Source organism: Zootoca vivipara, chromosome 6, assembly GCF_965207765.1.
Source record: "Zootoca vivipara chromosome 6, rZooViv2.hap1.1, whole genome shotgun sequence".
Classification (NCBI taxonomy): domain Eukaryota; kingdom Metazoa; phylum Chordata; class Lepidosauria; order Squamata; family Lacertidae; genus Zootoca; species Zootoca vivipara.
Genome location: NC_142589.1, coordinates 41,168,345 through 41,194,174, shown reverse-complemented (window position 1 = coordinate 41,194,174; position 25,830 = coordinate 41,168,345). Strand labels below are relative to the sequence as shown.

At 40.5% G+C, this 25,830-nt stretch overlaps 1 protein-coding gene across 2 annotated transcripts; it reads right to left on the bottom strand.

Moving 5' to 3' along the window:
* Positions 1–1,707: 1,707 nt before the first annotated feature.
* Positions 1,708–24,677, bottom strand: DYNC1LI2 (dynein cytoplasmic 1 light intermediate chain 2). 2 transcript variants are annotated; one of them, XM_088672009.1, is made up of 13 exons: positions 24,555–24,677; positions 19,373–19,450; positions 18,754–18,870; positions 17,399–17,629; positions 13,552–13,715; positions 12,774–12,867; positions 11,407–11,542; positions 10,199–10,310; positions 8,321–8,380; positions 7,720–7,761; positions 6,145–6,262; positions 5,407–5,523; positions 1,708–4,918 (listed from the first exon to the last, which is right to left on the bottom strand). In XM_088672009.1, the coding sequence occupies exons 3-13, from the start codon at positions 18,839–18,841 to the stop codon at positions 4,812–4,814; spliced, it is 1,269 nt and encodes a 422-aa protein (XP_088528135.1). In that variant the 5' UTR covers positions 18,842–18,870; positions 19,373–19,450; positions 24,555–24,677; the 3' UTR covers positions 1,708–4,811. The 2 variants fall into 2 exon arrangements, with proteins under 2 accessions (XP_088528135.1, XP_034975058.2); XM_035119167.3 differs by having other exon boundaries at positions 19,377–19,450.
* Positions 24,678–25,830: the final 1,153 nt, after the last annotated feature.

The following is a 25,830-nucleotide window of genomic DNA, read 5'->3' as shown; positions in this document are numbered from 1 at the left end:
TGATCTAAAGAACTTTCACTTTTCTTCTGGACACATTGGATATTTATGAAGGCTTTTTGTATTAAGTTGCAGAGGACATTTGTAATTTCTATTGCCCTGGTGTTTAAAACTTCACAAGCAATAAACTCCAGAACACCAGTTTCTTCATTTCTTGTAACTCTTGGTGGTTTAGCTCAGGACACCAGCAAGCAAAAGGCTAGGAGAAAGACTAGTTTGCCAGCACATCATGATCTGCTTTGTATTCTGAAGGTCTGGTGGTCAATTCCTCCAACATCTGGAGGGCCACAGAGCTCTTCTATGCAATCAGTCTATAGTCCAATGAAGTATAGTGGAAATAGGATAAAGGTACAGGTGTAGCAAAACAAAAATTTATGAAATCTGTTTTGGAGCAAATTATATGAAGAACCACCTTCCCCTAGATGAATTTGCTCACACACTGTGCTCCAAATCAGATTTCTTCCTCCATGTCCCCTTGCTATCAGAAGTTTAGTTGAATGGGACATGACAAATGACCTTTATAGGCACCCAATTTGTGACATTTCATTTCCCAGCAAGCCCCAATTGACTCCTTCCTTAATAGTTTGTCAATGAATTGTAAATGATATTTTATTTGGCCAAGCCTTCATTTGGACTTTTAAGTATTCTCCAAAGTAAGTATATTTTAGCATGCTGTATACATGTTTTATTTCATTTATTGTATTTTGTTTTGAAATCGTATGCCACCTTGGAAACTTATTTGGGCCATAAGACAAAATAAAGACAACTACAGTAGATAAATAAAATGGGTGATGTTTGTGAGAAGCTATAGTTCAGAAGTAGCCAATGTAGTCCAAAACATCTGGAGTGTACAACCCCCCTGAAGCTCAGTGGTTAGGATGGGAATTATAGTCCATAACATCTGGATGGCTCCATGTTGGCTATCCCTGGGGTAGTTCATTCTGTTGCACTGATGTGATGTCCTGAATAACTTAACCAGCACTACATAATGGGCCCATGTTTGCTGTGAATACACTTGCATAAGTAGAAGAAATAGGATTACAGCAAAAATCCCCCAACAAGCTGGTGTCAAAGCACCAAAAAGGGCTTAATAAAAATGTAAATGTATACAGGAAAAGTTGCCTATATGAAAACCACAGTAATTTATATTTTGTATCTAAACGGTAAACAGAGACCCTTTGTATGTGATCTTGTATAAATGCACATGGTCCATCATTATGTATATTAGGGCTAAGGGTTGATTTGAAATGCACATCTTTTTAGACTGAACAAACTGATTCTCTCCTCACTTCATCAGGGTTTCAAAGAAAACTGCATTGTAATGCTTGTGATTTGTCATGAGTGCTGCTACAGTCCTGTTTACTAACAGCATGCCAAGCTACAAAGCTTAAATCTCACCACCCAAACTACTGGTACAGTATGTCATTATCCCCACCCTTTTTTGTCACCACCATCAAAATTGTTTGGGTCTTGTGGTTAACCACCCCTTCATCCCAGCTTAGTGAGAAGCAGTGAATTAACTCATAGAACAAATTGGCAGATTGTCACAATGGCTCAGCCATTAGTCCGCTGCAAAATGGCAGTTATTGTGCACTGCAAGGCAGCCATACAAACAAATTATTGTATATAAAGGTCAAAACATCCTTTGCCTCAAACCACAATTTGAGAATTGCCCTGCTTAGTAAAAAAAAAGCAATTCAACACTGGTAAAGCAGTCTTGGTTGGTGTTTATTGAAGCCATTAATTAAAGAACATGTCCTCATTTTTGCCAGCACTAGAAAGCAAGATTCCACATGACTGCACCTGGTTAAAGCCATACAACTGGACTAAGGGTTGTGTTGGATACATCTGCAGTCCTCATTGGAAGTTAAAAACATCAATAAACTTAGTCATATAGGAGAGTGAACTTTCATTTACAGCATGGATATGGTTAAGTTCAGTCACTTTCAATGTAATTAAATTAAATAAAATACAACAAGTTCTGTTCAGTTTAAACAAGTTTTAAAATGCCAATAAAAAGTGCAAACTTTTAAAAAAAATCAAGCAGCATAAACATAGCATTTTGATGGAGGGCCAATCCTTAATCCTTTATATTTGCCTTCACTCTTCAAGTTGAATAGATTATTACTTTAAGTTTTAAACATGAACAGTAGGTGCAATCAATATACCGTATATAAATATAGCCATGTAATAATTTTAACAGTCTACCATACAAGTGTATCCTGAAAAATAAAGTTAATTGTATTTTTTAAAATGTAAAGGCTTTTGCAGTTTGGCCTTTGGTTCCAATGCTTGAGAACACCAGAAAAGACAACTGTGCAGCTTTCCAAAGTTGCTAGACTTTGGCAACCAAAAAACACTACATTACTTACAGCTTTCTTCCTTTGAAAAACTAGGAGCATTCACTTGCAGTTTCCTTAAGCACTATCCGAGTAGAGGTGGGAAATCAACTTCTGTTTGAATCCAAGCACTCTTTTGCACAACTGGAAAGTGGTATGTTACTACTGGCTTTTGCTCATTTGCAGCAGTTCTAACATTCATTTTATGAAAATGAAGAAACAAAAACAAAAAAAACCCAGTAGCCACTTGTACACATTATTGATATACAAAGTGAATTGTCTGCATAAATGACAAAAACATTAACAGAAAGAGGCAGTTGTGTACTGAAGGCTTGCATTGGAACCGCATACCATCACAAAACACTTGCTTGTCCAACATACTTGTTTCCAATATATTATGCCTTATCTCTAGGCAGCCAAAATCAGCTCTAGACTGGCCAGCCAATCATAAGGCTGGTTCTACTGGTTCTATGCCTTTTGCACATGTGGCAAGGAGATGGAGACAGTAGTAAAGTTCCCTCTGCTAGAACCCAGCATGAACATAATCATCCCAACATGCCATGCACTTATGCATGGCATAAAATGTGCAGCTGCCTAACGGTATAATAAAGCTGCATGCCACGAGGACAGGATGTAAGTCACATCTGCTAGAGTGGCCACAGTTTTCTTTAACATGCATCTGGCAAATCATATGCCAGCAGAACCACACACCAAATTGCCCCAACCACAACTCGTCAATTTAAGATACAGGCAACTGTGGATGTAACTGAGGTTCTGAAATTATAAAAATGTAAAAAAGTAAAGGAAAACAACAACACATAACTGGCACAAGTAAACATGCTTTTAAGTTAATGCAAGTAAATACTCTTAGCTTTCTAGATAGTGTTAGACAGACTTACAAAAACAAAGAGACGGCCTCTTGATGTAACACAGGGTTTGCAATTACATCCAGTACTGTGTTAGTGGTCAATTTATTCTGTATATTTAACAATATATATATGTATGTATATATAAATATTAGGGGTGTTCTATTCAGAAACAAGATTCAGCATAACACACAAATCCTTATCAATAAAAAGTAAACTCTGCATAATTCATACGGTGGTTTTTTCCCTTCTGTGTGTTGATTACAAAGATGCTTAGTACTATAACGCAAGGTAGTGTTTCTCTTTCAAATATATCGTACAGAAACTCAAAAGTGCCATTTCAGTTAACTGTGGGAGTCTTTCATAGCTCAAGCTGGCCATGGGTAATTATTTGAGTAGCAATGAGGGACAATTGTAAAATTTCTTTCCACATTTAAAAGGCTACACTAAAGGGCTATAATGAAGTCATTAGTTTCTATGTTTTAACAATGTAAACCTACAAACACTAGTAATTTACTGCAAAGTGGAACAAAATTTTTGGGAGCCTATAAGAAAATTATTAAAGGTTTCACAAACCTTAAGGCAGGACTGAGTTTTCAGCTACTATAAGAAAGATTTGTATTTCATAATACATTTCATCAGGGAAAGTGATATGTCACTCATTGCTCTTAACAGGCCATGTGATTGGCATTTAGAAAAGGGGGGGGGAACCCAAGGCAGAAGCTATGAGAAATCAGGATTCAAAATTAAACATTACTATAAAAAGTTACTGAGTTATTCAAAGTAAAGTCAAACAAACAAAGACTGTTTGTACTACAGTGCACAAGAGGTTCAAGCACCTTCCAAAAGACATCAGTCACTGTGCCAGGCACTTGGTCTAATCAAGCTTCTCCCTGTGTCAGCTGTGACAAAAAGGGCACCCACCACATTTCATGTAGCTTCTTGTTAAAACAAAAACAAAAAATGCAATTTATAACAAGAAAAATTCCCATGATACTCAGCATATAAGCTTTGGACACTTTCCAATTGTAAAGGCTTTTGTTTTCAAAACATGATTATCTGATCTATATTCAACACAGGATGTATTAACACTGCTTTTCTCCAGTCTGTCCAACATACTTTTCACTTCTGAGTCAGATCTTGCATTTATTTTAAATGCAGCATCTTACACTCTCTTCATCTAACCATCACCCGACTACACCAGATTCTCCCAAGTATAAATATGTTTTGAATGGCCAACTCCAGTATACTTGGAAAAGGGGACTTCATCCATCCTTAGTGCCAGCAGCCACTGGTGGCTTTTCAACAGGAATCCCGCATCTCACTTCTCTGTGCTCTTCCCTAGGAATTGCAGCTGCACCTTGTTTGCCACCCAAATCAAGAGAATTGCCCTATTTATATTCTAAAATGGTTATCTTGAAACAGGAATTTTATATGCAAATCTTCCTGAATGTGCACTTGATACTGGGACAAGCCAATGAAGGTTAAATTTCATTTCCCCCTGCCCCAAGAAAAACTTATAGCATCTGCCATAGCAGAGAACTCCTGGTCTTATCAGATCAATGTACATAGTTATTTGGTCATTTACATATGCAGGTTCAAGCAATAATCAAGCTTCGTTCTCTGTTGGAGAGGAGTTGGTCGTTACCATAGAGTCTGGTTTGCGAGTCATTCTATCCAGTTCTTCTTGGACATTCGTCAAAACCGTTTTTTGCCCTAAAGAAAACTTGAGGTTACTATTTTAGCCAAAGCACTCAAATAATAAAACAGTTGCAAACATGCTTTCTATGTCATCATGGAAGATTCTAGAATCACAACAATAAACAGAAACCAAGGTGTGGATAATTTAGAATGGGAACGGCTTAATTCTCTGTGAGACACAACTCCAGGATCATTTATTTATTAAAATACTTGGCTGTGACATTAGCCAACTATACATGGATTTCAGTATGGTCTATGCAGAGTAAGTTAATATGAAAAAATATTAATGCTTTTAGAAGCATAGGAAACTTCCCTATACTGAACAATCTAGCTGAGTATTGTCTACACTGACTCGCAGCAGCCCTTCAGGGTTTCAGACAGGTGACATTCCCAGCCGTACCTGAAGATGCTAGAGATTGAACATGGGATCTTCTGCATGCAAAGCAGATGTTCTACCTATGAGCTAGGGCCCCTCCAGTGCTGCATTAGCCTCTAGACAGTACCTGATTTTTTGGCTGTGGTCTGCACTCCTCCAGCACCAGGACTCCCAGGAGAGCCAGTCTTTTTACTCAAGAGACTGTTGAAGAAGCTGGCTAGGACACCTTCACTTGCAGCATTATCTAATTAAAAGGAGGTGAGAAAAGTTTAAAACACACAGGACTGTGGCAGATTAACAATCCTTTATGTTCAAAATATATGAAAGGCATAAAATGTATGAGTGGGAGGGAAACGAATGTTACAAAGAATGTAATTCCTAACTGGCATATCAACCCATTCCCTTTTCAAAGAGGTTTATACAAAAAATTAAACATATTTAAATATATTGTCTTATATTTTATTCGTGCTTTCCAATTTACTGGCTCTTCTAGCAAAACTGGTCATCACTTCCATTCAGAAATAAAACTGTTTTCCTTGTTGGGTCTGAAATTGTGGCAAGAATGTATCTATTAAATCCCATTACTTACATAGTCAACAAAATCTGATTTTTTTCTCCTATAATTATATTATTATTATTTCAGATTATTAGTTATATGATTAAACTATGGATGCAAATATTATTCATAATTCTCTCCATCCCTGATAACTTAAAAAACATTTTAAAGCCCCAACAGCTGCCCACTGAGTATGCCACATGAATATTTGATTTTATCGCTACATTAGTATCCGCCTTTCATCTAACAAGCTCAGTTTTCCAAGAAAAGATTACAAACAAAATAGATTGTTTAAGTTGCAGCGCATACTTTTAATTGTTGGATCTGGCTTCTTAACAGAAGCTATTGGCGAGGCACTGGGGACAGTGACAGGGCCTGCCCTGCCCTGGGGTCTTGGTGATCCAGAAGGCCCTCGTGCAGGAGATTCCTGGACAATCACAAATTGCAACAATGTAATTAACAATAAAGAGAAAAAGAGGAAAAAATGCAACTGTTAAAGTGTACTCAAACACTTCCTTGCTCAGAGATTCCCAAATTACACCAGTGAACTTCTCCAGATTAAAGAGAATTGAGGAAGGAACAGCAATTTATATTTGTCAAAAAGGAAAAAAGCAGCTCTCTGCAATTTAAAAGTAAAATTTCAATTGCAAATCTAATTGCATAAATTACTTTGTTTGGGTTTAGTGAAATATACGGAAAACTGTTATCAGTTAAATTTTAGAGCTTTCACTATTTTTGAGTGATATTGGCTGCATTCAGACATAGTGTGGTTTGTTTAAAATATTACTAGTTTACCTGTGCATGCAATTTGAGCACTCCCACTCTGCTCCTCCCTTCCTCTGCTTCCTGATCATGGCTAGTTTGGAGAGAAATAAACCAGGAGCACTGCCTCACACATAACACTAAGCCTGCTGTTTCAGTTTGCTTCCCCACTCAACTAAGGGTGAAGTGAGAGAGCTTTAACTGCACACACCAACACACAGCTCATGCACAGTTAAACAAAGCATTCTTAAAATGAACTGTACTCCAGAGCTTACTGTTACATCCCAATGCAGCCTACTAAGTTCCCAGAATGGGTTCCTCCTGCAGTGTTTTCTTTCTTTCTTGCCTTTCTCTTTTAAGTGTTCAACCTCTTTACACATACACAGCAGACGTTGTTCTCCTCCTACCATAGGTGCCAACTCCCAGATTGAAAAATCCGGGATCGGCGCGGCACGACACCGGAAGTCGCGCTGCGCCCATTTTGGAACTGGGCAGAGCAGCACCGGAAGTAGCTTCTACGCAGGCTCTGCCCATTTCCAAAATGGCCGCAGCGCCAGAAATCGCTTCTGCGCATGTCCAGAGACTCCAGACATGCGCAGGAGCCTCCCCGGGCCAGTAAGAATCCAGGGGATTTATGGTTTGTTTTTTTTAATCCGGGCTGCCAGCGGGAAATGGCTGGAAAAACGGGGGTTTCCCGGGGAATACGGGAGACTTGGCAGCTATGCCTCCCACTTTATTTAGTAGCTTGTGCTTCCCTAGTCAACTGCCCATATATCATTTTGATAACTATTGAGTTTGCTGTAGAAGTTGCATGTTTTCAATGATACCTGTAAAAAGTTTGTCAATTTCAAGTACTGTATCAATTTTTGGGTATATCTCAGGCACAGATTTGTAAATACATTCAACTGGTAAAATGATTTATTCACATAGTGTAACAGAATAGCACAACACCTTCAGTTGCTTAGGACACTTTTTAAAATGTTATGCATAAACTGCATGCAATATTCCAAAAAGATACTAAACAAGCATTGTAGTAAGGTTTGATAATTTAAATCATTCAGGCTCTGGGGCTCAGGCTTACATTTTAAACTACAAATTACTTTCCTACAAACACATACTTACAGAAGCTCTTGTAGGTGTGGCTGGCTGCTTGGCAAGGTGAGACTGAAAAAGAACAAAGAACTCTTAAATATACTAGGGGGAAATGTCCCAAAATTTAAAAACGCGTGGCAATGATGCTATCTTTTGAACTTGAGCTTAACCTTACTCAATGTGACTTGTGACACTTTTACAAAGTTATTCCCAAATTATATCACTAGAGGGCACCAGAATTAAATAGGAAAAGAGGTAGGATTCTGCAGTACAGTTGCATCGCATCATAAGTGGGGGTTAAGTTCCAAGAGTCATGTTTATGCAAAAATGAAACTGTTGATATATGCTTCTCAAGATGCTATGGAATTCCTCATGCTGCTGTTAAATGCTTCATGTGATAAAGTTGAGTCGCATCATATACACGTTTAACATACAAATTCAGCTCAGCTGCAGTCCATTTCAGCCTTTTTCTTCTGCCAGCATCTCCCTCTGCCTCCCTCCTCCACTGGCTTCTGCTAGTCACTTACGTGGAGGAGTGAGGGGAGGCAGTGGAGACATAGGAGAGGCCTCCCCAAAGGATTTCCTCCCCACTTGCCAGCAAAGTAATTTTGGCTATATGTGATTTTCTTACCTGCTGCTTCATAAGAAACACTTGTTCATCTTCCGCTGCAAGTTCTTTATCATGAACTAGCTGATGAGAAGAGGAATAAAACACAGAAAACTTCATTATAAAACAAAAATGGCTGCACAAATTATAAGGGCGGCATGACCATGAAAAGTTGTCTATACAGTACAGAAAATTATCCCTTCATTGTCCTAATAATCTGGGATAATTCCTACACTCTGCTGTCTGACACAAGTTATGTAGTAAACGTGTGTGTGTGTGTGTGTGTGTGTGTGTGTGTGTGTGTGTGTGTGTGTTTACACGCATGCAACTCCAGTGAGGGAATCCTGCAGCAGACACAGCCTGAGAGATTATCTTTCTAGCAGCAAAGATTTAGGACCACAGCTGATATGCCAAGGTTCCCACACTTAGAGCACCCTCAATGTTTTGCGACTCCAGTTCCCATCAGCCCCAGCCAACATGGTCAATGGTCAGTTGGTGGGAGCTGGAGTCTGAAAGATCTGGAAAGCACCATGTTGGGGAAGGCTGTACTATGCTAGCCATGGAAGCTACAGGAAGGCAGGGAGCATGTGGAAGCTTCTGGCCACAACAACTCCTTGCATTTCTTTCTGACTCCTTTCTTGCATGGCTAGTTTCAGAAGGGGGGCAAGAAGCTCTGCTCAATTAGTACCCCAATTAGTATTCAATTCTTGTTGGATTAGTACCCCCAAAGCTATTAGGTCCTTAAACACATAGCAGCAGTAGCAGGCTGTTTGCTTGCGTTGAGTGTCTGTTTGCTGGTTAAAGAGAGGATTTCCAACTTGGAGGACTTGAAGACAGATTCAGTTTAGAAGTGTCCCCCACCCCAAGTTCCCCCCAAATACAAGACACCTTATCCATAGACTCAATAGGAATTTAACAGATATGCCATGTAGATATCAAGAATTTTCCAGAACAAAACCTTTTATATGCAAAGTCACAAATATATATATAGTCTGTGACCTGGCCTCCTCTTGTGCATCATTATTTATTTATTAAATGTATATCAATAACATTCCCTAGGCAGCTTACAAAATTTAAAAGGTAGGGTGGTATTCAACTAACTCATCCTCAGAGCAGACCCCCTGAAAACTGTGGACTTGGAAGTGAATTAATTTAAACGAAGCTGCTCCAAGTATGACCAACATATTTTAAAATATGTTGATTTAAACATCAATATTAATAAAAATCCAGGACCAGCTGTTCTGCCAGCAACTCCATGGGAAATTATGATTTAGACAGAGCTGATCTACTGGAAGAGTTTGACCTATGTATTGGGGGGGGGGTCCCAGACTACAGGTCACATGCTAAAGCCCCTATTATCCTGATTCAGTTTCACATATTGTAGCACAACCCCAAATACACTGCATACATACACTCTTCGTGGTCCATGGGATCACGAAGAGTCAGACACGACTAAACGACTAAACAACAACAACATACACCAAATAAACAGCAAGAAGCCTACAGCTAAAGCTTGCGCCAGGATATTTAGAACTACATTAATCTATTTTCTTCTACTCATAGTTCATTGGATCCAAGCCACCATTCTTTTATCTCTTCCCATATAGAAATGCAATGTGCTACATTTTGTCAGGGATTGAGAGCTGTGTTTTGTTTGCTTTTGAAACCTCCTGCATTAGTCCAATCAGACTTCAGTACACCTGCCTCACGGCAGTCCCCAAATGCTTACAAATCTAAAAGGAATACTGTAGGCTAGGCAAATAAATAAATAAGGGTGGTGGTTTATAAAATCAAATTAATGGTTTAGCATTCTTACCATGGCTAAGGATACTGAATTCACTGTAGTGGTTACTTACAGCCCTGCACACTTGAAAAAGCAATGTACAATTCAATGGTGCTTACCTTTCTGACAGGAGGTTTTACAATGAAATCTTCATATGGATCATCTGGTTTCACTGTTGTGAAGTTTTCATGTAGAATTGAAATTTTCTTTTCATTGTCCCAGCCAGCAGGTCTAGCAAGAGAAAGGATTCATGTCAGCACACCAGCACACCCTTTTTTTTCAGAAGTACAGCATAATGGTGAATGGCACTGGTACATTTTGAAAATATTTGTTTAGCCTGCCTTTTCACGACGTTTGAGAAAAATACAGAAAAGTGTTATCACTGTTGTACATTAAATGGGACATTCTTCTCTCCCACAAAGCAAAACTGTCCTCAATGAAGTAAGAAGTATAATGCTAATTCACATTACTGTGAAATGCAGGAAACCAAAAGAGACCAAGAGACAATTCACTGGATCACTTTACAGTCAACTGCAGCCACTACAGCACATCTGGGTGCACTGGCAAGCACACTCAGCAGGAAGATGGAGCCAATCCTGGCTCTAAGTGTACCTACGTTGATCACATTTATACTTTTAAAACTGTGCTGTGTGAAGTGACCTTACAACTGAAGAATGCACCTATGCCTAGAAGGCAAGGATGAATTTTGTGCAACCTGCCACAAAACCCATCACCCCTTTCCTTATGATCAGTTGTAATCAGATGGGCCCTCAACTCCTTGGAGAGGAAGGAGACAGAAATATAACACACAAACGAACATATGGTTTGTGCTGGCACTGGCCTTTATATGGGCCAAATATCCCAAAGAGAATGTTATGTGGAGTCATATAACTAATTTTTTCCTAAGCAACACTACTATCCTTGCATGACACAACTGTGGAAAAAGACATTCAGGGATGGAGAAGCACCAGAGCAGCTTCTTCCACTTCATGGTGGCAACGGGAAAGGGAGATACTTGTCTCCTTGCAGAAACAATAGCAACTCCACATATAACCTGGTGCTTCAGAAAAGCAGTTCTAAAGTTCAGGCAGTAAGTATGCAATCTTGAGTGTTCTTATTGGAAAGGAACTTCCATTAAATCAACGTAGACTGACTTCTGGCTAGAATGATTAAGAGTTGTATATTCTGCTATCTTATTTATGTTTAATCTACAACAGTGTCTCCTTTCCATCCATCACCCCCCCCCCCAAATCAAAATCTTATTCTCAAATTAAAGGGAATTTTCGAGTCTTAGTGTAAATGTAAAATAAATTGCTCTTCAACTTACATGAAAACTGCGTCCTTTTCTACCACTAAGGCAGGTGTGATAAAATGAAAGCCATATGTTTTATGTACAATGTACTTATACAACAAATCAAGATTCTTTTCCTCTTTAACTGATGAATAGATCAAGGCTGCACCATCTATTAATTTGCATTAAGGACAACTTTGAAAATGTTATTAAGATCATTTGAAATTAATCTGCTAAATTTGCATTTTATGTTTTTTTAAACAGAGCAAAGTTTCCAGAAATGAAATACTTGAAATACTGTAATGGGATGGACCCTATGTGCAATTCCTTAACATGAAATGGGCTGTACATTTCAGTGTCTAACAAAGGGAACAGAGAACTTGAAAGTAAAAAAATTAAGGTGGCAACATGACTAAAAGCAATCTGCTAGGTTTAAACAGAAAGTGCCATTCCCAAGCGATCCACAGTATTTTCTAATATATGTATATATCATATAATATGTGTATTAATTCCTACTTATAATTAACTAATTGTACTTGCAGCACGATTCTATGCATGTCTACTCAAAACCAAGATCCACCATGTTCAATGTAAATATGTAAAAATGGAGCAAGCATGGACATTGTTGTTGTTTAGTCGTTTACTCATGTCCAATTCTTCGTGACCCCATGGACCAGAGCACCCCAGGCTCTCCTGTCTTCCACTGCCTCCCACAGTTTGGTCAAGCTCATGTTGGTGGCTTCGAGAACACTGTCCAGCCATCTCGTCCTCTGTTGTCCCCTTCTCCTTGTGCCCTCAATCTTTCCCAACATCAGGGTCTTTTCCAGGGAATCTTCTCTTCTCATGAGGTGGCCAAAGTACTGGAGCCTCAGCTTCAGGATTTGTCCTTCCAGGGAGCACTCAGGGCTGATTTCCGTCAGAATGGATAGGTTTGATCTTCTTGCAGTCCATGGGACTCTCAAGAGTCTCCTCCAGCACCATAATTCAAAAGCATCAATTCTTCGGCGATCAGCCTTCTTTATGGTCCAGCTCTCACTTCCATATATCACTACTGGGAAAACCATGGACATAGTGGAATTTATTTCTGAATCAACATGCAGAGGATTGCACTGTTAGTTGTACATTAAAAAAACACTCAGATTGAGCAAATTTATCAGTCCTTAAAAGCTGCCAGATTACTACTGAAAAATAAAGTGTGGAGATAAAGTGTTCATCTTTATGTAAGCAGTACAAAAAATGAAATATACAGGAAACAAATGATTTTTTTCAATAGTGGGAAAGAAATAGCAGACTCAGACCATACATTTGGGTTGAGATGATGGCATACTGAGCTTTATGTAAAGTGACAGCGCTCAATATGGCACTGTTTTTTATTCCACTACTTATGCTCAAGAAAAAGATACATTGTAAGCAGAATCTACGAATGTGCGACTGAATAAAGTCAAAATGTTCTTCTCTGTAGTCAAGTTCCTTTTCTAATACACTCATTGCATCACACTGAAAAAGAAACACAAAGAAAAGTCTTAAGAATTCTAATAGCCTGAAGTGGAAAATGTGTGCAGAACATACACACTTTTGCATAAATTAGTGTTCAAAGCAAGCTCGGTTTGGGGTCATTAAGCAAAATACGTCAAAAGCCATCAGATATTGTATACCATCAAGTTTGGACAGACAAAATATCTTTTATTAAAATATCACAAAAGCACACATTTAAACTTCATAGACATCACATACTTTAAGACACCTTACTCCTCAGCTTTGAAGCAAATTCAGAAATGTATTGTAATTTGCATATTCATGCTTCAGAAGATAAAGGTTTGCAACTATTGATCACACTTTAAAGTTTGGGGCTTTTCTGTGGTGTGTGTATAAGATTAGAAACTGATCTTCCATTTTCTGAATTTAACTGAGAGACAGTTTACAGATTTGAAAATAAGAATAACTAATAGAACAGAGAATCCTGAAGAAAGAAAATGGACCGCGTTCAATGCTCTTCCCAGACATACTTTTTAAAAATCCAAATGTTTTATATAAACACACAAATACTGACAATTACACTCTTTTAAATGGGCAACGGCAAACACTCACAATGTATATCAGGATCACAAGAAATGCAAGAGGGCAATAAAACATATCATTAGCAATAACCAAAATTGCCAGTAAACGAGAGCTCAAACTTACCTTTGTACAAACTACTATCACAGGGATGCCGAGGTTGTGAGTCAGAACATTATCTCCAAGTGGTAGAATTACATTTTCATCATCTTGTCCTGATGGGCCTCTTCTCTGTGGTGACCCCTGATACCCGTCTTCAGGTTCTACATATTCCTGAAAAGCCTTCACAACTATGATAAAAAAGAATATTTTTACATGTAATTATAAAATACTTTGAGTGATATACAGCACTGGATGAGGGTAATTTCTCATTCCTGCCCCTTCCACTTTGGAGCGTCCCTCAACCTTTTGGAACCTATCTGGTAGGCACACACAGCCTGGAGACGAGGAGAGAGAAGAGGGAATTCTCTTTGTGCAAGAGGAAGTCAATTCCACTTGCTGCCAAGCACCACTTTATAATCACTCTTTAAAGTTATGCAAAGGGGAGTATGTTTTGAGGTTAAGCAAAATGTGGAGGTTCAGTAAAACTATTTAATTTTTTTAAGCTACTCTTCATCCTTTTGGATACCAGGACAGTAAAATAATCAAACAAAAATACAGAAGCGTTATTAAAAGATTAAAATGTCTAAAAGAAATTACACTCATAAACAAAATCAATACAGAAGAAGCAACATATCAGTTGTGAGATTCCAAACAACGTTCACCTCTCAGAGGAGAAGATGAGTCTTCAATTGACCAGCTAACTGACCAGGAAGGACTAGTTAACGACATACAAAAAACCTGAGATCCTGGTCTATGGTTCCCAAAGAAGCCAATGTGCTTTTAAAAAGGTCTGAAGTTAGCATACAAATCCTGACTTGTTTGGGAGCAACAAACCAGGATTCCTCCCAGACCAGGTTCCCACATCACAACAGGCTAGCAATTCCTGGTTAGTTTTACCCACCTGCACAAAGGGTGGGGGAAGTGAACCAGCTGGATGCACCAGCATGCGGGTCACTCACAGTAAGCCAGGATAAGCCAGGAATCCTGGCTTATTGTGAAATGCAAATGCAGCCTTTAACTTGCAAGTTTTCTTTTTAGCATAAAGCAACATTCTCTCCCTGCATAAATTATTAGTCATTAATGAGTTTTAATTCAGCATTCAGAGACCATTTGTGTACATCTTGGTTTGAAACTTCAACACTGCACCATTTCAGAAAAAAACTTAACAGAAACTTTAAAATGGTATTCCATTAAACATGTTATCACTAATTAGTAGATGAGCCTTGGCAACTCATCCAACAGGCCCCACAAGCAGAAGTGCGGCAGGCATGTGCTGGAATGCCTTGTGACACTGACACTGCTGCTGCTCTCCTTCCTTAACCCACAGGGGAGGCAAACAGAGCAGGTAACAGTTAAAATCTTGGGCAAGGGTTAAGCACAGCTCTTGGAGCAACATTTGCATTCCACTGCTGTGGAATGTGTGGATTGGGAGGGAGGGAGGCCTCTCGGGACAAGAATTGTTCACTGGCAGCAGAGATGCATGTTATAAACAAGGTGAGTGCCCGAGTCAAAGAAAGGCTGCAGCAATAGGATCCTTAGGCTGCCCTTAATTGCTGCTTTAGGTACAATGAATCCTTCTATGGGGGGGGGGGGGAAGCACAGAATCAGCAATGCTCTGCCCTCTGCATTTTTCAACAGTTTACTTCGCAGCTTCCATTTCAGCAGAGGAATGAACACCACAAAAACTGCATGAAATGTGACAATGGGGAGACACAGAAATGGCCGTATATTTTGCTGAAGCTCAGAAGCAGGCATTGAATTTGTTCACAATAGGCATCATTGGCACATGACTTGCCTCATGAGACAAATATGGAGTGATGTAATCCCCAATACAAAATGTACTTCTTGGTGGGAAGAAAGGGATTATTTTACCCACTGAATTTGATAGGATCCTCTTGGTTTGAAAAGCTGCACAATACAGCTTTGACAGCCACCTTTTACATTGTCCCACTAGTTTAAAATGAGTGCACAGTTAATGGTGCAAGTCTGCAAAAGCAACGGGGAATTCTTGTCAAGATTGCATTTCTTTACAAAGGAACAGAGTGTTAGAAAACTTTTGGACAGACAGTGAGAAACCATTTCTTTCAATCAAACTTGCTATACTATGAATGAACTATATTTTCAGGAACATTACAGCATGGTGAAGACCAGTTCTCAAAGTTCCAGTAATAAGTCCAACCCTGTGCAGTGGAAGAACATTCGTGCACTGTACCCCTTAACAAGGGTATGTGCAATTAGATACCACTGTCTCCTATCCTGAACTATCATCTATTTAAATGACATTTCTATTGTGTACAAATTCTGCACAGGTATTTTCATGAGCACACTTTCCACCTCATTGCATTAATATATAAATACAGATGCAAGTTTTTAACATAGCAACCAACTATGCATACCTTGAGGGCTCACACAATGAAGAATACTAAGTAGCAACTGTGGTTCTCCTTACAGTCTTTTTATGTACTTGGGGTATTATAACCTTGAAATTGATGCTAACAGTGACAGGAAAGCCAATACTGCAGAATGCTTATTGGTTTCGCTGTTGACTATTTTTAAATTATGCCTGTTTCTGGAATTCCTGTCGAAATTGGAGTTCTTGGTGAAGTCCAGAAATAAACAGTAAATTGCAAACATACTTGGTACACTCTGACCATTAAAACATTGCTGATGAAGAATTAGCGAAACAGGGCCTTGTCCTGGGATTTTTTCACTGGAATTTATATTTATTTGCCTCATTATCATACTGGAATTGATTCCTATTTGGATTCATCTTATCATTATATAAATAAAACTTTTTGAAGACTTACTTGAAATTCATCTTCCTCCTGTCCCGAGTTCTTGCAATTTACTGTTTATTTCTGTTTCTGGAATTCAGCAAAGGAAACTGCCACTGTGCAGAAATGTTCCATACTTCACTCTGACTGTCCTCAAAACTTACGGGAATCCTGCATGCATTAACTGATGACCCATGATTACTCACATGTAAAAACCTCAAGCCATATTCTCTTAACTGCCCTTCTCCCACCTCACAGGGGTCTAACTTTGTTGACCAAGCATGACTGAAGCTGTACAACCTGAATATATTTTAGTAGGGCTTGCACAGATACACCATCAAAGTCTTCTAGATGTGGAGATATTTTAAGAACCAGACAAGTTCTATTATTAGCTATTAACCCCCCCCCATATGTGTGATATGTGCACATTGCTCTGAATCTAATAGTCATTATTATTTACTAGTTTATTGCTCTTAGGTACTCTCTTAAATTTTGCAATGGATTTTATTATTATTGTAAGCTGTTCTGATAGCCAGTTATGGCTGGAAAATGGAGTAAAAGAATAAACCATCTCCATGCTAACCAACCTTCTTGCCAGAGATTTCTAAAAAATATTTAACAACATAAGCTCTTGAAGATGTTTGGAAGTCATGAAGTCAGTTTCTTAAGCAGCCTTCAGTGTGTCTTGCTCCCCAAATATATGTTTTATCTATATTATTCCAAAGTCTCCACACCTTGTTCTGCAAGGATATGGAAAAGAAACTGTATTTGATTTGTTTACAAATCTCAGAGTTCTCACAATTCCAAACTCTGTACTAGGAATGAGATTTTACAAATCACTTGTGCATCAAACACGTCCAGAACATATGCCCACAGCCACAATGCTCACCGAACTATCTATATTGTTTCAATTCATGTGCAAAGCCTAGCTGAAAGGAAGACTCCCAAACATGAACTGCTGGCAGGGAAAATAAAGACAATGCTAGGCTACATGACCACTGGTGGGTCACAAAAAGGCAACTGCATATGAATTTAAAAGCAATCATCCCCAAAAGTTGTAGGGATACAAAATAAAATTTCAGTCTCGCATTACTTACATTGCTGTTCCATATCTCTCATCTCTTCAGGGGGGATTTTCAGCTTATCAATATGTTCACGCAATACACTTGCCCATTTCTGTAAGGATTCCATAACAGTCCATGGTCTAGACATATCTGCCACAAAAATGACAAGGGTCTCTTGCAGCGATTCTGCTGAAACAGCAAATTTCAAGAGCCCTTTATGGTACAAGTCCCCATCAAGAATCCAGACGTTACAACGGGTCTGATCTGAAAGAAAGGAGAGGTGTTCTCATTAAGAAATCATTTTCCACAGTTCTTATTAGTATTAGCATCACCACCTATATACTTGGCATAGTATGTGTGTGTATTGCAGTCACACACTTTGGCTTACCTACAATGGATATTAGGACTAGGGGTTACTCCACAGCAGTGATGGGAAGCCTATGGCCCTTGAGATGCTGCTGGATAACAACTCCCATCATCCTTGATCACTGGCCACACTGGCACTGGCTGATGGGAATTAGAGTCCAACAACATCTAGAGGCTCATGTGTTCCCTATGACTGTTCCAAAGGCTTCATAGAAAAAATGTTGTTGTTTTTTTAAGGAGGGGTTTGAAAATAGAGAAAGGACATGTCTAGGCAGAAAGAGAGGAAGATCAAGGTCATTTCAGGGAGCAGGAAACCTGATGGTGTTGGAGCTGACTGAGAAAGTCACAAATATGAGTATGGCAAGATATTAAGAGCACAGAGATAAGAAGTGGATAGCCATGGAGGATTTTCAAGTGAGGACAAAAGTCTTGTGCAATATCCAGGAGGGGATAAGGGATTTCCCATGTAGGGATTTAATGAGGGGTATCACATGGCTAGAGCAATAACAGAGGTGAATCATTTTGGGAGCATTTCTCTACATATAAAGAACAAATAGATTAAACTACAGCTGCAATTATTATTCTGGGTAGTGGTGCTTACCCTTTGGAATGCCCTTCCATCAGATGTTAAGATGAGAAATTATATAACGTTTAGGAAACATCTGAAGGCAGCCCTGTATAAGGAAGCTTTTAAAGGTTTAATGTCTTACTATGTTTTTATATATGCTGGAAATCACGTAGAGTGCCTGGGGCAACCCAGAGGGCGGGGTACAAATAAATAATTAAAATAATATTTAGTAGTTTTTAGTAGTACTATTTAGTAGTATAATACTACTATTACTACTACTACAGTACATATATTCACATGGGACTAAGCTCTGTTGAACACTGTTGAGACTTCATTCCATGTGAACATGCATAGTCAGAGACTTTGAGAAGGCAGTAGAAAAATCAGCTGCCCTTTAGAAGAGGCCAGCCTCCAACTTTAAGCACAAGACATGCAAGTAAGGCAAATACATTACCATCTCTGTCGTCATCATGGATATTTAGGTACAGGTATTCGAGGCCTCTTCCTTTCTTCCCATGCTCTGCTCCTTGGATTTTAGTCATTAGTGTTGTTTTGCCTGAGCCATCATCACCTGCCAATAGGTTTAGAGGGCAGAAAACAAACATCAAGAAGCTCATCTCTTCCAGGAAATGATCAAGCCTCCAAGCTGAGAATTTAGTGGGTGCTGGAGAAACAACTCATTTATTCTGTTATAGGGTAGCAAAACAGCCCCATTACAGGAAAGAGAGACTCTCTTGGTTTCAGCATCACAATTCACATTCATAAGCTGAACTTACTCTTTCACTTACTCTACAAAAAGGTCACACTTGCATCTTTAATATTTTGAATGTATCTTCTTAAGGCTATAACATGCACCACAAGCTCTTTTGTCAATACATTAGATCTAAGATACTTCATCAGCACAAAAAAGATACAAGATTAACTTTAGCCTGGCTAATATTTTATTACATGCCTCCAAATAGGCTGTGTACTAAATTAAACAACTCATTTTGTTCTTTCAGTTAAATCTGTCTTTTAAAAGTAATCCAGTGTCAGAATTCCCACAAGAGCCTCCCACTATTACTCACTGATACTTACCAAAGACAAGAATATTTTTGCCTGTGGGTAATTTAGACCTGGATCGTGTGGCAACTTCACTCAGTATTGAGTGCCTGCATAAAACAAGTTCACTTATTAGTTTGTCTGAGATATAACACAAATCAAATGAAACAAAATAACTGTCAGAGGACATTTCTGTGCAGGAAAGGTTTATGTATTCCAGGGGTGGAGAACCTCAGGCTCAGGGGTCAAATGCAGCCCTCCACAGGCCCCTCTCTCTTGCCCTTGGAACTCTCTCCAGGCCTGCCACTATCCCCAAGCCACACTGTCATCTGTCCTGTTGAGCGCCCTCCTCAAGTGCCTTTGCATGGCTGAAACATGTCCTTTAACTGTGATAATACCACTTGTCTGACAGGATAGAACATGGAGACAGTCAAGGGTTGGATGTGCAGAAACCTCTGGCTCTTGCATGGCTGGAATTTAGCCTCTTGTACAAATGTAAGAACTGTGTCCATTGGTTTACTCACTTTTGCCTCTGGCCCTCAGACCTCAGAAGGTTCTCCACAAGGGAATTTAGATGGGCCGAAAGAGGACCCAGAAGACACCAACCTATCTCTCACCAGGATCATCTGCTTCAAAAATGCAGTATATTTTATGCCCTGCAAGTTCCAGTAGCTAGCAGCTTTTCTGGAAAGTTCTACACATTGCATTAAATCTGTTGGCATCCATCTGTCTCGAGAGACAATGGAGTTTACTGTGAATGAACAGCAGAAGTTCTCACTTCACTCCTGCCATCCAGGGAAGAACAAATTGCAAACCTTGGCTTTCTGTGTCATCCAAACCTGGGATCATGGTTTGTTTCCTTCCAACTAACCTTGGTTTCTGCTTTTGGTTTGGAGAGAATCAAATAAAATCACATGTTCAGATGACATGATAAGCTTACTGAAATGCAACCACATTAAACATTAACTATGGTTTCATGTAAAGTATGAACCAAGCCTTAGTTGTCAATTAAGTTAGGAAGATTGAGAAACTTGTTTCAGTCGAAGGGCCCAAATCCCTCATGAGCAACTTTCCAGGTGCCATATTCCAGCAGTGGATGGGGCAAGAAGCAAAAGTGGACAGAGTAAGAGATGTAACTATTAACTTCATACAGTAGGCTATATTCCAGCCATGCAAAAGTCAGAGGTTTCTGTTCACACAGAGACGCTTATCCATCTTCATCCAGGCAAGGAAACAGCATTATCACAGTTCAATAATACATTCCAGTCAGGCAACAGTACCGGTAACTGTACTTGCAGAAGGTATGTTGCAGAGCCAGTGAAGGATGTGGCCTGGAAGAGAGTAGGGCAGCCAGGAGAGAGTCCTGAGGGCCTGGGGGGGTTGCATTTCCCTTACTAAGTGAGCTTGCTTAGTGTTCCTGCATGTGTAGAGGGCCAAACAGAAATCCACTGATGTGACAATCCAGCTCCCACAGCCATCCCTACACAGATACAGTTGTGTAGTACAAAAGGCAGGTGGGCGACATGGCCAGAGGTTTTGGATTATGTTCTCAGATTGTATAAAGGCTTTATGTTGTTGCCAACCTTTTTTTAAATAGAGAAACCATTAGGTAGCGGCCCTGCGGAGGAAATGTACAGTGTACAAGGAAATGTACAATGTACAAGGAAACTTTATTTAAATCAATTATGTTATATGATTCTATGTAAATTGTCTTCACTTAAAATTATGTATTATTTATTTCAATACAGTGGATGCTCGGGTTGCGAACGTTCACAACCCACAGCATTCGCAACCCATGTCTGCGTACGCGTGGGTCACGATTTGGTGTTTTTGCACATGCGTGCGTGCTGAAACCTGGAAGTAACCCATTCTGGTACTTCCGGGTTCGGCGCGGAGCGCAACCCAAAAAGACACAACCTGAAGCAGCTGTAAACCGAGGTATGATTGTACTGCTCTTCATCAGAAAGATCAATCCACCAGTTTTGGCCTCCTATGTTTAGAACAACAGTGAATGGAACACTAAGTGTGATGAGTATGTGCTGTTCTTGTCTATGCAGCACTACAATGACATTCAGTAGCAAAGGTGTTTTTGGAAACCTGACCTCTCATGAAATTCTGCTACTCTGAAGACAGCTGATTCACTGCTGATTCCTCAAATGATAGTAGTATATTTTAAGTCCACTAGTTTTGCTTAATAAAGTAACCTTTTTAAAGCAAACAATATATAACTTGTTTTCAGTTTCACTTTAGTTACTGTAGATGAAATGTCTGGTTTTGTATGTAATTTAAACAGATATACATACATATCTTCAAGAGAAGCAGAACTCACTTATAATGCTGTCTAATTCCACTATGCGGGGAGGAGGCTATGCTACTACTGTCAGATTCTTGATTATTATTACAGCTAATGCTTCCCTTCAATATTGAAACTCAGTAAGCACCATTCGGAAGGGAAATTTCAATGTATTCCTAACTATGATATACTTCTAGCAATATGTCAGCAGACCAGTCTCCACCAGAATGCAAACACAGACACTCATGGGTAACAGATGCTCAAATCCCTAGCCGCTTAAACCTCATTAGCAAGGTGCATATTAGCCTTTCCTTTATCCTCACTTTAAATTCTACTGAGTGGCTTTGCGCAAATTTTAGATCTTCTCCTAGATCACAGAAGTGGAGCTGGAAGAGACATTTTTAGGCCAGACTGCCAGGTTTGGCCAACTTCTACAAAGCATCTAGGGTTCCAATAGCAGCTGAAAAACAAGAGTAAGCATCTGTCCAAATAAATAAGACGATGTCATACTAAATCACACAGGCTGCACATATAAAACAAAACACAATAGCCCTATTAGTACTTGTACAGATCTGATATACTCTCTCTTGCTCAGGAGTACATCAAGTTATAATGCTACCTCCTTCACAACAGTAAAATTCCCCCAAGAGATAAATCAGTGGCATTGCTTTCAGATGCTCTCCACTGCAAGAGGCAAAATCAGAACCCTTAATGCTTCAGTGGTCAAAGAGCATATCTGATGCTGGAAACAGCCTCTCTGTATATCACAATGTAACTACTACTACCTATTCCTATAAACTCCCAAGAGAAGTTACATGCTACTGTTAAAAATATTGTGCATATGCCAACACCTGAGCATAAACAAGAGTAAAGGGAACTCCCAAGCAGAGCATGATTTCTGTAGTGCTTGCTGAGGGTCAGTTCTGCAACTTGATCTTGTATAAACATACACATTTATTTATAAAACTATTTATAGACCACACCTCACACAAAATTCCAGAGCAGGTTACAACAAAATATACAAAAGAGCTAAAATACAACCAAAAACAATACAAAATAATCCTAGAAATGAAGACTGGATGCAAAAGGTGCTGCACAAGAGAGAATGTGTGAAAAAAAATAGTTGATCAATATAGGGTATTTTTTATATATAAATTAAGCTATTTTACAATGGGGGTACAGAATCTCAAATATTCACAGGAAAAAACTGATTTCATAATAATTTAGTTTAGTATTTGTACCTCTCTTTTCTATTAAAATAAAAGTCAAAGCTGCTTACAAGAAAAGATAGTGCTCTTAACTTGGAGAAATCAATTATGGCATTATGTCCAGTTCTGGGCACTACACTTTTAAGAAGGATATTAACAAACTAGCAGTAAGAGGATGACAACCTGGTTGGTGAGAGGTCTGTAAACCAAGCTCTGTTTAGAATGGTTGAAAGAGCCAAGTACTGTATGTTTAGTTTGAAGAAGAGAAGGGGAAGTATAATACCAATCTCCAAATAGCTAAAGAGTTGTCACATAACAGATGGAGCTCTATTGCTCAAGAGAACAGGATCAGAATCAATGGAGGGAAAATTCAGGGAACAAAGATTTTGTCTAAATGCTAGGGTAATTTTCATATTGGCAATAGACAGTGGAACCGACTGTCACATGAGGAAGTGGGCTTTCCTAAGCTAGGCATATATAAGAAAATTGACAGTCAATGTTAGGGGTGCTGTAGTTGCAAGATCCTGCACTAAGTGGGGAGGGCTCCTAGGTCTCTTCCAACTCTATAATTCAAAAGATTTTTATTCTTAATTTGACTAGCACTACTCCATCTTCTAAAGCCACCAAGATTTTATAACCCAGCCTATCAAGCAGGTGTCTGTGGGCAGTTCTGCAAAGAGTCCTTTGTCAGAGCGCTGTAGTTGATTCTACATTAAGCAGGTGTTTGGGCTAGATATCCTCCAAGGTCCCTTTCAATTCTATAGATCTACAATTGAAGAAAAGAAAGACCAGCACTAGATGCTTCAGAGTTCAGCCTGGCACAATATTCCTGGACAAAAGCTGTCAGGTCTTGAACCACACATTGGTTTAGATATTCTTCTCCATTTAAATAGATGGGTCTGAGTGTAGGAATGTTGTTTTTAAATATACCAAGAGAGTAGGCTGGGTGAAAATACAAAGTGCATCCACTGCTCATCTAAACCACCATCACATGAACACTTGAGAAGTCAGCCCTACTACGGCCTGGGTTTCTGCTGCATTCACACTGAATGTAGTCATCAACAAAGCAATCCAGAGCCTGTCATTTTGTCTCATTAGCTTTTTCAACAACCATGGCTGCCAGCTAGGTCAAGCTTAGGACTGCTGGCATCGCATTTTAAGTGGGCACAAGAGGGTAACGCTGCATTTTTGTTCCTGGGCCTCCATTGGGGGGGGGGTCCCCCTGCTGCATAATCCTTCGATGGAAAGCGGGGGGGGGGGAGAAGAGATAATCCTACTTGAAAAGGGATGCTCTGGACCCCACCGACACGTAGCTTCTTGGCTTCGGTGCCTACAGGGTTCACATCTATGCACCTATGTAATTGCACGGCGAAAAAGAGACAGGGAGGGAGAAGCGACCCTTCCTACCCCAACCAGCCCTTCTTCCTCTAGGCTCATAACTGCACGAGCCGCCCCTCCCAACACTAGGCAAAGCCGGGCTTGAGCTGTCAAACAGCCACTAGCGGGATGCTGGGGGCTCCAGGCGCTCTTTTGCCCGCATCCCCGGCGGGGCCCCGGCAACGGCTGCTCCCAGGAGCACGGAGGCTCCGAGCCCACCGCTGAAGCCCAGGTCCCGTCAGGACTGTGGAAGGCAGACAGAGCAACCGCTGCCCCTCCCTGGCTAATGCCAGCCTCGCAGCCAGGAGCAGAGGCCAGCCTAGCGCTGTTCCTCACCAAAGACTCTGCCCTTCGTCCTCCTCGCTGGCGAACTCGGCGGCCACGGGCCCGTCCGGCCCCAGCAGCTTCTTCTCCGCCAGCACCGGCGCCATCTTGCCAACGGCAGCCACCACAAAGAGTGACCTCATCCGCCCAGGCCCCGCCGAGAGGACCCCGCCTTTCCCACGCGCAGCACCGAGGACCTCGCCCGTCCTGCCCTGTGCCGGGTCGCCGCCACCGCCTCGGGGTCCTTTCTCCGCGCCCGACTCTCGTGGGCACGCTTGGCGCCTCCAGCAGCGGCTTCTCCGTGGGGCCAAGCGGCAGCTTCAAGACGGAGCTCCTGCCCGACGAGGGGACGGGCGCTTCGCTCTAGTCAGGCAGCGTCCTGGACTCCTAAGGAGCGGTACCATATTCTGGACGATGAGTTCAAGCTTTTTGGGGCCGCCGCCCAGTGTTTGTGCGGAACAGGGACCCCTAGCGGAGACGGAGAGCGGCGCAGACTCTGCCGGCTACGCCCAGGCTTCGTAAAAGAACGCGGCGCAATTGTCGAGGCAAAATCGATTGGAAAGCTTGCATGTTCACAAATTGTGTATTGCTTCTACACTCATAACTTAAGTGGAGTATAGGGAGGGATACTGTCACAGATGAGTTGTCCCAAAGGTGCTGAAAACACCAGCTTCAGGGGGAAAAGGGTGGGAGGGTGCTTCTGCGCTCGTCGTGATGTTTGCGGGCTTTCTTTAGGGTTGGCACGGTGAGAGCAGGCTGCAGGGCAATTCTTTGGTGAACATGCAATGTATGGAACAGCAAATACTGTATCCAGTATGGAACAGTCGTATCATGTCATAATAGATAGTGAGGTGCGAATTCAAGCCTGCGTTAAGTTTGTAAACTATACATGCAAAGTTCTCAAGGCAGCTGTCATTTTTTTTAATACGCCTGCCTGATTTGCAAATTCGCCCATTTGATGGAATGATTTAGAATTCAAGTGACGACTTCACCTTTTGATTGGGCGCAATACCAGCAAACATCACATTTACAACTGTCCCCATAGGTAAGCTCGTTTATCAGGACTATCCCTGTATGCAGCAGGGCATATTAGGATTCAGACCTATGAATGACAGCTTCTGGCCTGGCAGAGTTCCAAATCTTGGAGGATCATAAAGCCAACGCCCACCACAGGTGGCAGGGCACCACCAGCAGGGCAACCCAGGGGTTTTTGTGTCACTCACTCTCTTCAGGTTGCCCTGCAGGGCTAACTAGGGAAAGAGGTGATAAGGATTGCTCACCTCTGGAT

Excerpts from the sequence above, each read along its gene's own strand:
- DYNC1LI2 (XM_035119167.3), bottom strand. The coding sequence starts at position 24,649 with ATGGCGCCGGTGCTGGCGGAGAAGAAGCTGCTGGGGCCGGACGGGCCC. Across the intron at positions 17,630-18,753 it reads CCATGATGACGACAGAGATG|ATCAGACCCGTTGTAACGTC; the intron begins GTAATGTATTTG and ends CCTTTCTTTCAG. Across the intron at positions 11,543-12,773 it reads TCGTAGATTCTGCTTACAAT|ATGGTGCAGCCTTGATCTAT; the intron begins GTATCTTTTTCT and ends GCAAATTAATAG.